At 40.4% G+C, this 10,289-nt stretch overlaps 1 protein-coding gene across 5 annotated transcripts in view; it reads right to left on the bottom strand.

The window, feature by feature from the left end:
- ORC1 (origin recognition complex subunit 1) overlaps positions 1–10,229 on the bottom strand; it is a 30,869-nt gene extending 20,640 nt beyond the window's left edge. Inside the window, exons 1-7 of one of the 5 annotated variants that reach the window (XM_037158338.2) lie at positions 10,139–10,222; positions 8,867–9,133; positions 6,054–6,121; positions 4,365–4,440; positions 3,342–3,441; positions 2,591–2,718; positions 805–983 (exon numbers count right to left, since the gene is read on the bottom strand). In XM_037158338.2, coding sequence (XP_037014233.2) covers positions 805–983; positions 2,591–2,718; positions 3,342–3,436 — 402 coding nt within the window. In that variant the 5' untranslated portion in view covers positions 3,437–3,441; positions 4,365–4,440; positions 6,054–6,121; positions 8,867–9,133; positions 10,139–10,222. Of the gene's footprint in view, positions 1–804; positions 984–2,590; positions 2,719–3,341; positions 3,442–4,364; positions 4,441–6,053; positions 6,150–8,866; positions 9,134–10,138 lie in introns of all 5 variants that reach the window. The other 4 variants (XM_037158335.2, XM_037158337.2, XM_037158340.2 and 1 more) reach the window with 4 other exon arrangements.
- Between the last annotated feature and the right edge of the window lie 60 nt (positions 10,230–10,289).

A 10,289-nucleotide genomic window follows, 5' to 3' on the forward strand; every position in this document is an offset into this window, starting at 1 on the left:
CCTTCTAAAACCTGGCCCCATTTTACCTCCCAAGTGCACACTACTCTTCAAAGTGGTTTTCCATCACTGGTTGAGTTTGGCGTGTCACAGTCCTGCTTACTCCCACCATCACGCTCCTGCCTAAACACCTGCTTCCCTCTCTGCCTTTCCAAATCTACCCATCTTGCTGTGCCAACACCTACACCTGGCTTTCACTTCTTCACTCTGGACCCCCAGGTTGGAAAATCCAACTATAGCCATGCCAGACCAAAAGTCTTTCTGCACTACCGGGAAACCAACCACCTAATTGCCATGAGACCACACTTCTCACCGTGATCTAATCTCATTTTGGGCCTGAATTAGTTCAAGGAATAGCCCATATCTCAGTCTCCAAACCAGTGTCTCAATTTAGCCTACAGCTCACTGGAACCTAAGTTATCATAAAGTCCGTAACACAAATGTGCCTAGTACCAGTAACTAGTACTCTTTGTACTGATTTAAGCAAGTGTATTCAACTTCTCCCAATGCTTCATGCCTACCACAATTATAGCTAAATATAACTTCCCACTGAGATACATTTGCTAATTCCTGCTCACCCCTCAGGTCACAACCTAAATGTCACCCCCTCCAGGAGTCTCCAAACACATGATTTGTTCTCCCAACAAATATCTGTTCAAATGAAGTAGGCAGACAAGGAGAGAAGATGACGAACAGCAAAAAATTCATTTCCATGGGGTAGAGTCAGCAATAATCCTTAAGTCACGCAGTTTAGGATGCAGACAGAAATAAATTCAACATAGCACTGAGAATCAAGGGACCACCTACCTGCACAGAGCCAATGATGGTCTCAGCATCAATGTTGCTGTCACAGGCAGGGTAATCATACCAGAATATCTCCTGTGCATCGGGTTTTCGACCCAGCAAATGTCGTCTACTGACAGGGATTTCACAGAATCGGATGAACCACTGTACTCGAGCACGTTTCTTGAAATGATGTTCAGCATCTAGGAGGGACAGGTAGAAAAGGTAAGGTTAAGAAAATTCAGGAATATTTTATTGGGCACTTCATATGTATCAGACACTGTTAATAAGCACTCGATGGTACTCAATTTAACATATTATTTTAATCCTCACCATAGCCCTCAAGGTAGGGGCTATGGCTAGCTCCCTTATACAGGCGAAGTAATCAAGTTACAGGGACCTTAAATAATCTGTCAGTGGTCACGAGACCAACCATCAATAATCTGACACAACCCACTTCCTAACGGTGGCTACCCGTCATCAAAAAAACTACAAAAGGCATTTGAAAGGAGCAACTCTAATCAAGGGCACAGAACAAATCTTACAAATAAGTGATTATAAAGAAGCCATCAAACAGCAGAAAAACAAAAGTCCTGGCAAGAATCAGAGCATCAGCCACTGAGAAGACGTCTAGCAAATTTACGCTTGCAATCCTCAGTTCTATCGTGGTGTACACCATTAGTACCACTCCACACCAACACTAGCTCCAAGTGAAAGGACACGCACTCTAGTGCTGCCATCATCATTGCCTCTTCTCCTTCTTAGCTCTTTTCAGAGAAAGACTGAAGCACCACACAAGGATTCTAAAATCCACACACAAGGGCCCACACTTCAAATGCAGAGGTCCGTACTGCTGAAGCACTCCTCCCCCTAGATGTCAGTTTGATGAGGTCTTCCTCTAACTTGCCAAATAGCCTTCCTGTTTAGGTAATGTAAAAGCATCTTTATCCACCCACTCTATCAGTTCCTTATTTTAGGCATACAAACTGCCACAGAACTAAATACCTCTCATTCCTCTTCTAGCTCTTGGAAGAGGCAGTTCTGTGTGGTTTCGAATTCACCTTAACCCTCCTTTTGGAGCTCTTCCCCATTCTCACCTTTTGGGCTCTTCTCTGCTTTGCAGATAGTTAAAGGCTCAGAGAATCAGCTGAAGCAGTGATTGTGGACTTGCAGGCTCTGGGTAACACTACTTTCCCTTTTGCTCTTCCAGTTTTAAGGGCAATAGTGGCTTTCTGCACTTACCGATCTCTGGGTAACAACAATATTTTTGTTCCTCCAGCCTTTTCAACACTTATACACAACTCCCTCTTGGTAAAACACCCACTAAAGTGTTTGTTACTGACTGTACATCAACTCAAACCAACTCAGCTTACCTCCTCTCTCATTAAGAATTTGAATTTGCAAAATTCATTACTAATGTCCTCAGGCCAAAATTGAAGGCCAAGTCTCTAACATTGAGTTAATCACCTATTTTTTTCTTCCTCCTTCTTCCTGAATTCATCCTTTCGCTCCATTCCAAAAATTCTGCCTTAATGGCCATTCTTACCCAGCCCTAAAAATAACAGAAAAGCTAAATTCTTGAGCCCCTCCCCAGCCCCCTTTTATCCAGTATTAATCTAGTGAGTAAAGAAGTTCACTACTTTAGAGGAAGAGGGTATAGCTAGTGCTAAAGTGACCCCACCTCAGAATCCAGGGTTCACACCCTAACATGCTGCTGCGAACAAAGGAACCAGTATCTGCCTCTCTTCCCACCTAGAACTTCCCAATTATTCATGACAAGGAATGGTTTTCATTCCAACCCAAAACTCACCATCTTCAAACAGCTCAATCAATTTAGCAACATATGGATTTTCATCATCATCTCCTTTAACCAATACAAACTGTCCAACTTGGATGTGACTCTCAGTCAAACAGCCTTCTGATGTCATGTTCTTTTCTCTAGGAAATAAAAGGAAAATGTTGAAAATCACTTAGTGTAGACCAACTTCTTCAGACCCTCTGGGCACAAAGGAAAGTGCTCTCCAACTAGAAAATCCCGTAAATAATTTCTCTCTGCTGACTAATTCTAACAGAAAACCAGTTCACCCAGTTCTATGTAAGAGTAGACAAAAATGGGTTGAATAAATTGTTTCAGGATGAATGATTATCTAGAAGCCTTAATATGAACCCTACTTCTCTCAGTTATTAACAAAGAACAACAAAGTCTTCCAAAAGAATGAAAGCTACCCAATAACTTACCAGATTAATCAGGGATCTCTAGGGCTGATAGGACATAGTGACAACATCTAATCCTACTCTGTTATCATACAGAATTACACAGAATCCACTTTAAATAGATACGACATTATCATACATATCAAACTTATTAGCCTGCCAACGTCTTCCTTTATCACTAACTGCTATATTTATGCTGCCATTTTCTTGCATCAATTAAAGTATCTCCCAGTTCATAATTACTGTCCCTCAGTCCTCAACCTGTAGTAATGAGAACAGGCTAGATCCAAGTTATTAACCATTTAGCCTGGAGAAGTTGTATTCCCCGGACAAAACGAATCACTCACTTGTAGGTTTGGTACTGTAGTTTCCGATCCAATGATGGGTTGCCAGCCCACGAATAAGTCTGTCTGGTCTTCAGCCTTGTAGGGCAGTATGCCATGACTCCTGCATAAAAGTCACTCACCCAGAGTTAACACAACAACGCTCTGATGGATTACAGGACACAATCCCTGCCTCAACGCGTTCAACCTTCTCTTCTGCCCCAGCTTACTTCTACACATTTTAGACTCAGAAAACATTTTATTTTTTGAGGAAAAAGTCAAGCTCTATGAATATTAAGCAAAAGCGATTTAGAATCATCTGGGTTTGTCTTATACCATTGTCTATCTCTTCCTATCCAGGAGAACAGGAGGGTCAATATGTAAGAAGTGAAACTACAAGATAAATGTTCAGAAGTACTTCCTAGGCACAAGATACAGCGACAGGTGTGAAACATCTAACAACTTGCAACTAAAACAGTGATACAGTGGTTGGTTTTAAGTGCCTCTGTAACACAATCAAGAAAGGGATAAACTATAAAAGCTCTAAAGGACAACTACTAGTGTGAAGAGCGAAGAGAAAGAGCCAGAGGGACTACTGCAATCAGAGGACCAGGTCTTGTGGCTATTTGGGGAAGGGCATCCTATATGGGTTTCCTGAAATGAATACTTAATAATAAGCAGATATTGATAAGATAGAATGAAATGAGGGATTCCAAGACATGGAAGCAAAAACATACAAGAGGTATTTAGGGAAATAGCAATGGGTTTTATTAAATGTATCATTCCACTTACATAAAAGAAAAAAAAAGTTATTTCCCTGACTGGTGTGGCTCAAGTTAGTTGGGTGTTGTCCAGCAAAGTGAAAGGCACCAGTTCAATTCCTGGTCAGGGCACACACCTAGGTTTTGGGTTCATTCCGGCCAGGGCGCATACAAGAGGCAAACAATGGATGTTTCTCTCTCAGATCAGTGTTTTTCTCCCTCTCTTTCTCCCTTCCAGCAAACCCCCTCTCTCTAAAAAAATTTTAAAAATTAAAGTGTCACTAACCCGTATTGCTTTGACAGTTGTTAGGGGTATTCTTTGCAGCACACAGGTCCTAGATGTAAATACGTATTTCAAATAGCTGAAAAAATACGTATGTATTATTAAAGTACATGGGGAAAAAAAGACATTTTTGAATGAAAAACTCAAACACATATGCCACTCCTCTTCAAAATTTGGAAACTGCAATCTATTAGTCCTAATAATAACGCTAACCTATTACCTTAAGTTTGAATAATTAAGAAAAGAAACCTTATATAAATGTCTAACCACTATGCTAGCCCCTAAAACAAATATAGAATTGAGAAAGAAAGAAAGAAAGAAAGAAAGAAAGAAAGAAAGAAAGAAAGAAAGAAAGAAAGAAAGAAAGAAAGAAAGAAGAGCGGGAGGGAGGGAGGGAGGGAGAGAAGGGGAGAGAGTGGGGCAGGAAGGAAATAAGCCTTTCCTCTAAATTGAAGGCTTTTCCTATGGAGCTGAAATCTGACAAGAGGGTAAAAAACATTATTTAAATCCAGTATAACAAAATTACTCTGAAATACTGATAGCGGGACCAATAATTGTAGTTTATGTTAAAAACAACAGAATTAGAGTAGTATTTTAATATTCTGATTAAACAAGCTGGTTTCCTAAAGTTCAGTATCATTATGTCCTACATAATTCTCAGGAACATTTTAATCAAGGCTTTCTACTTTTAAAAAAATGATTTTTTTAAAAAAAAGATTTATTGGGCCCTGGTTGGTGTGGCTTACTGGATTGATTGCACCAGCCTGCAAATTAAAGAGTTGCCAGTTCGATTCCCAGTCAGGGCACATGCCTGGGTTGTGGGCCAGGTCCCCAGTAGGAGGCACTCAAGAGGCAACCACACATTAATGTTTCTCTCCCTCTCTTTCTCCCTCCCTTACCCCTCTAAAAATAAATAAAACAATTTTTAAATCTTAAAAAAAAAGATTTACTGGTTTTTAGAGAGAGGGGAAAGGAGAGAGAAAGAGAGGGAGAGAAACATCCATCAGTTGCCTCTCCTACATGCCTGACTGGGGAACAAGCCGCAGCCCAGGCATGTCAGCTGCCTTGCACTTTGCAGGATGACACCCAACCAACCAATACACACAGGTCAGGCCTAAAAAAGTAGTTTTTAGTATAGCTTATGGAAACAAATTAGCAAAAAGAAGGGAAGATACTGAGTCATTAGTATACAACTTACAAATGACATCTGAATAACTGCCATTAAGAACGTTAATAGTATAGTTTAGCCCTGGCTGGTGTGGCTTAGTGGATTGGGCGCAGGCCTGTGAAGCAAAGGGTCAACGGTTTGATTCCCTGTCAGGGCGCATGCCTGGGTTGTGGGCCAAGTCCCCAATGGGGGACACATGAGAGGCGGCCACACATTGATGTTTCTCTCCCACTCTTTCTCCTTCCCATCCCCTTGCTCTAAAAAAATAAATAAAATATAAAAAATAAAAAAAAGAACATTAATAGTATAGTATAACTCACAACACAGTACTATTAAAATCAATCTGATTTCAATCAAGTGCATTCTAGAAATAACATACAGCAAAGAGGACTGATGAGTAAAAACAAGGAGAAGATTATGCTCAAGTAAAAAGTGAACATGGTTTCATACAATCTTTTGGTAAAAATTAGTAAACGTGTTTGACTCTTAATAAACATTCGAGGAAATATATAGCACTAGCTTACCTTCAATACGTTTCTTTTAATGGACGATGTAACACAGAACTGTCAGAAGCACACTTGGAACTTTTCACCTGTCCACAATAAATCAGGCAAAATAGGCTATTGAGATACAAAAGATGGAAGTAAATTTCTACAACTCTTAAATAATAGAATTATAGGATAAATGGCCTGATTTGTCACTTTGACTATGATGTTTGATTACACTGGCACAATGATCTCATTTTTCAAAGCAAAAATAAGCATACAGGACAATCTGCACTCCAGTAAGGTACTCATGTAACTAAAGGCATCAAATCTATACTATCAACTCTTTTGAATCCAGACTACATTTTAGCTTACTAAATCAGGTATCCTTCAAAACCATGTCAAGATAAAATTCAACATTCCTTTCATAGGAGATCATGAGCTGTGTTCAGTGAGATTAGTATAGCAATTCCCCTTATCCTCAGGGAATACCGTATTTTTCTAACTGTAAGATGCACCTAGGTTTTAGAGGAAAATAGGAAAAAAAATTTTGAAGCAGAAAATGTGGTAAAATATTTATTAACCCATGACTCTGCTCCATTGCTGCCCCCCCCAGCAAGCCAGGTAAGTTACATTCAGACTATAAGATGCACCCCTGCACAATTTGGAAGAAAAGATGCGTCTTATAGTCTAAAAAATACGGTATGGTCAAAGACCGCCCCCCACTCGATGCCAGAAATCATGGATACTCAACACTATACATATATACTGCTTTTTTCTATATATACACATGCATGATAAAGTTTAATTTATAAACTAGGCACAATAAGAAAATAATAAAACAAGACAATATACTGTAATAAATTATACGAATGTGGTCTTTCCCTCTCTCTCTCAAAATATCAGATAACGACCCTGAGAACCGAGCTGGCTAATGTGTACAGAGTGTGCACAGCCTGAATACGCTGGACGAAGGATGATTCAAGTCTTGTGTGGAACACAGCATGAGAATACAAGATTTCACTATGCTACTTAGTACCATGTGCAATTTAAAACATAAATTTGTATTCCTGGAATTTTCCATTTAATATTTTCAGACTGCAGTTGAAGCAGGTAACTGAAACCTTGGAAAGAGAAATGGCCAACAAGGGGGGACTACTGTATAGGTATATATGTGTGCAACTGTTGGTGTTTCACTATAGGAAAGAAGACTCTCTGGGCCTGGACGACATAACCTCCTTCACCTGGGTCTATCACTCTGCTCCAGGCCTGCTGTTAGTGCCCACAAGCTTAGGTATGCTATTCTCTCTTCTTGCAAATCTTTGTAGGGATGGCTCAGGTCTCAGCTGCAATGAAACTTTCTCAGAGGCCTTCACAATGGAAAGTTACCTACCCCTGCCCTTCATATTCCCCCCTCAGAGTCACGTTCCATTACACCACTTTATTACCAAAGCAATAACCAATACACTACTTTCTTATTTAGTGTTTCCCACATTTGAATCTTGACTTCCAAGAGGGCACATTGGGACCTTGTCTATCTTGTTCATAACTGCATCTCCAGGGCCTTGGTTAAGACTTGGTACATAGGTGAATGATCAAATGAATGAGCAAAAATGGTTGGGGCAGTACCAAGTATGGTAAGGATGTAGAGCAGCCAGAACTCTCATTCACTCCTGAAAGGCATGTGAATTGGCAAAACCACTTTGGAAAACTGGTATTATCTACTAAGTCTGAACGTATGCACAGCCTATGACCCAACAATTCCAACACAATATACCTAACAGAAAAAACATACCTATCATCAAAAGACATGAATCAGAATGTTCACAGCAGCATTATAAAGCAATGCAATTAAGCCAAGTACAGCTGCACATAAAGTGGGGAAAATCTCTCAAAATAACAATAAAGAAATCAGACATCAAAAGAATACATACTATATGGATTCCACTTATATAACATTCAGAAATAGATAAAAGTAACCTGTGGTGTTAGAAATCTGAACAGAGGGCAACTTAGGTAACTGAAAGGGAGCATAAAAGGATGTTTCTGGGATGCTGGTCATGTTGCTTCCTGATCTAGATACAAGTTACACAGGCATGTTCCCTAAGAAAACTCACTGACATGCTATTTCTAAAACTGGCAGATTAGCTGAGATTATAAAATAAAACATTCAAACAATAAAAACTCATTGAGTTGCATATATATGATTTGCACACTTTTCTGTATGTTTGCTATTTCTCAATGAAAAGTTCAAAAAAATTAGCAGGAGTCCTAAAGAGGCAGCATGAGAAAATCATAGATGTCAGGCCTCTACCGTTTCCCGACTGTCTTATCCTTGACCCAGCATTTCATTTTATCCACCATCAACAAAGATTCCCCAAGACGGGGTGATGAATAGGGTAAAATGGGAGGCAAAGACTCTGGCTTCTAGAAGATACCCACTGCAGGCTCTCGGTGTTGCAGATAGCAGAAGTCTGGAACACACACACACCCAGTTCAGGGTCTCACCCAAGGAAAACAGATAAGAGAGGTGCAGTAAAAATAATGATAGCATGTATTTATTGAGCCAATGTGACAGAAAGTGGAACCAAAACTCTAAATATATTTATTTCATTTAATCCTCCCAATAATCCCAGAACAACGTTAATACATAGTACCAAGTGCACAGAAGCCTCTCAATATTTGCTGAGTGAATATCATCACTTCAAGATGGTTTTTTATCCCAATGTTACACAGAATGGCACAGCCTTAATTCAAACCATGAGCAGCCAGATTCCAATGACTGTGCTCTTAATCACTTCACTGTATGTGAAAGTAGATAATGTTAAATATATACCAAATAGCTTACTTACTGGTGTGCTTATTACAGTAAGAGAGGCTTCCCAGACACTGACTGGAGAGGTCAAATGGGCCCAGGTTCCCTTATCCATAAAATGGGATAATAGAATCTTCCTTTTATTCAACCAATATGTATTAATCACCCATTATGTGCCAGGCATTGTTCTAGAATTACTGAGAATTAGGTGAAAAAATGCAAAATGGTAAGTTCACTCCATTACTTCCTTAATCCATTGCTCTATTTGTAAGGCACAGTGATTCTTGGTTTTTTTGTTCTTTTCCTTTAAAAAAAAATTTTTTTTTACTAATTTGATGAATGTTATGAAACACATACAAATCACATAAAATTTTGCATTCAATTTTAGGGGATTCACAAATCTTTTGGAGTCCACATATTGCCCTTCGTTATGGTTAAGAACTATCGCAGAGGAACTTGGTACACCATGTTCCCACATCGGAAACCTCCAAAGGCATTCCCAAGCACCCATTACAGCAGGTAAGAGGGTACCGTCTTTTACAGATAACTAAAATCGAAAACTGACATTTAATCATTGCATTTTCAGAGAGAGCAAACCAGGGTAGGCATCTTGCCATCTCATGCCTTTAAGTCAGTGTTTTCCAACTATCAAGACCGAAGGCCCCTCTATTCTAGGATTAGACTACGGGAAGTAGCAGAGGTGCCATTACACTTCTTTCCTGGAAAGGTAGATGGATTAAGAGCAGCTCAACTAGGGGGGTAAAACAGCGACCTAGATAAGTTTCTGGGCGCAAATGCTACAACCGTAACAAGGTGTAGTAACTTCTGTTGCTCCTACTTCCCTGTGGTGCTTCCTACACTATGGCTAAAAGGCGGGAAAGATGCGCCTCTTTACAAGCGCAATCTAGAGAGAAGGGGTGGTTACTATCATCACTGAGTCTCAGGGCGCTGTGGACAGGAATGCTCACGCTTCTCTGCTGTTGGCTCCTGGCTTTCCCTTTGCAAACTCACGGCCCCTGACGGAGCGGGAAGCCTTTTTGCAATAGGGATGTGGGAAAGAAACGCTTCTGATGGACTTAGAACGACGCCTTGCACTTAAGAGTCGTTTAGTAAATACCTGCTGAATTAATCAATGACTGAATGAGTCTATAAATAACAACCTCCTCTGTCCCCAGGGCTCAGGTTCTCCTCCAGCCCATGGGACGCCACATTCGTCCCATGATTCGCGAAAGATTCCCAAACTTAGGAGTAAGTCCTCCACTTCCCACCGTCTCCACTTCGGGAGTTTGTGGAGTTGAGTAACTCTCACCTGAACCGGCTGGACTCCTCTTGCTGGCAAGGGGCCGCACACTGGAAGGAAATGGGAAGCTAGCAAGGAATGGAAAGAAAGTGGAAAGAAAATTTCGCGCCAAATGCTGCGGCCCCGCCCCCATGGCGTCCCCACGTCGCGTCACCAGTCA

The sequence above is a fragment of the Artibeus jamaicensis genome, unplaced genomic scaffold (genome assembly GCF_021234435.1).
Source record: "Artibeus jamaicensis isolate MK-2021 breed Jamaican fruit bat unplaced genomic scaffold, CSHL_Jam_final scaffold_1019, whole genome shotgun sequence".
In the NCBI taxonomy this organism is placed as follows: domain Eukaryota; kingdom Metazoa; phylum Chordata; class Mammalia; order Chiroptera; family Phyllostomidae; genus Artibeus; species Artibeus jamaicensis.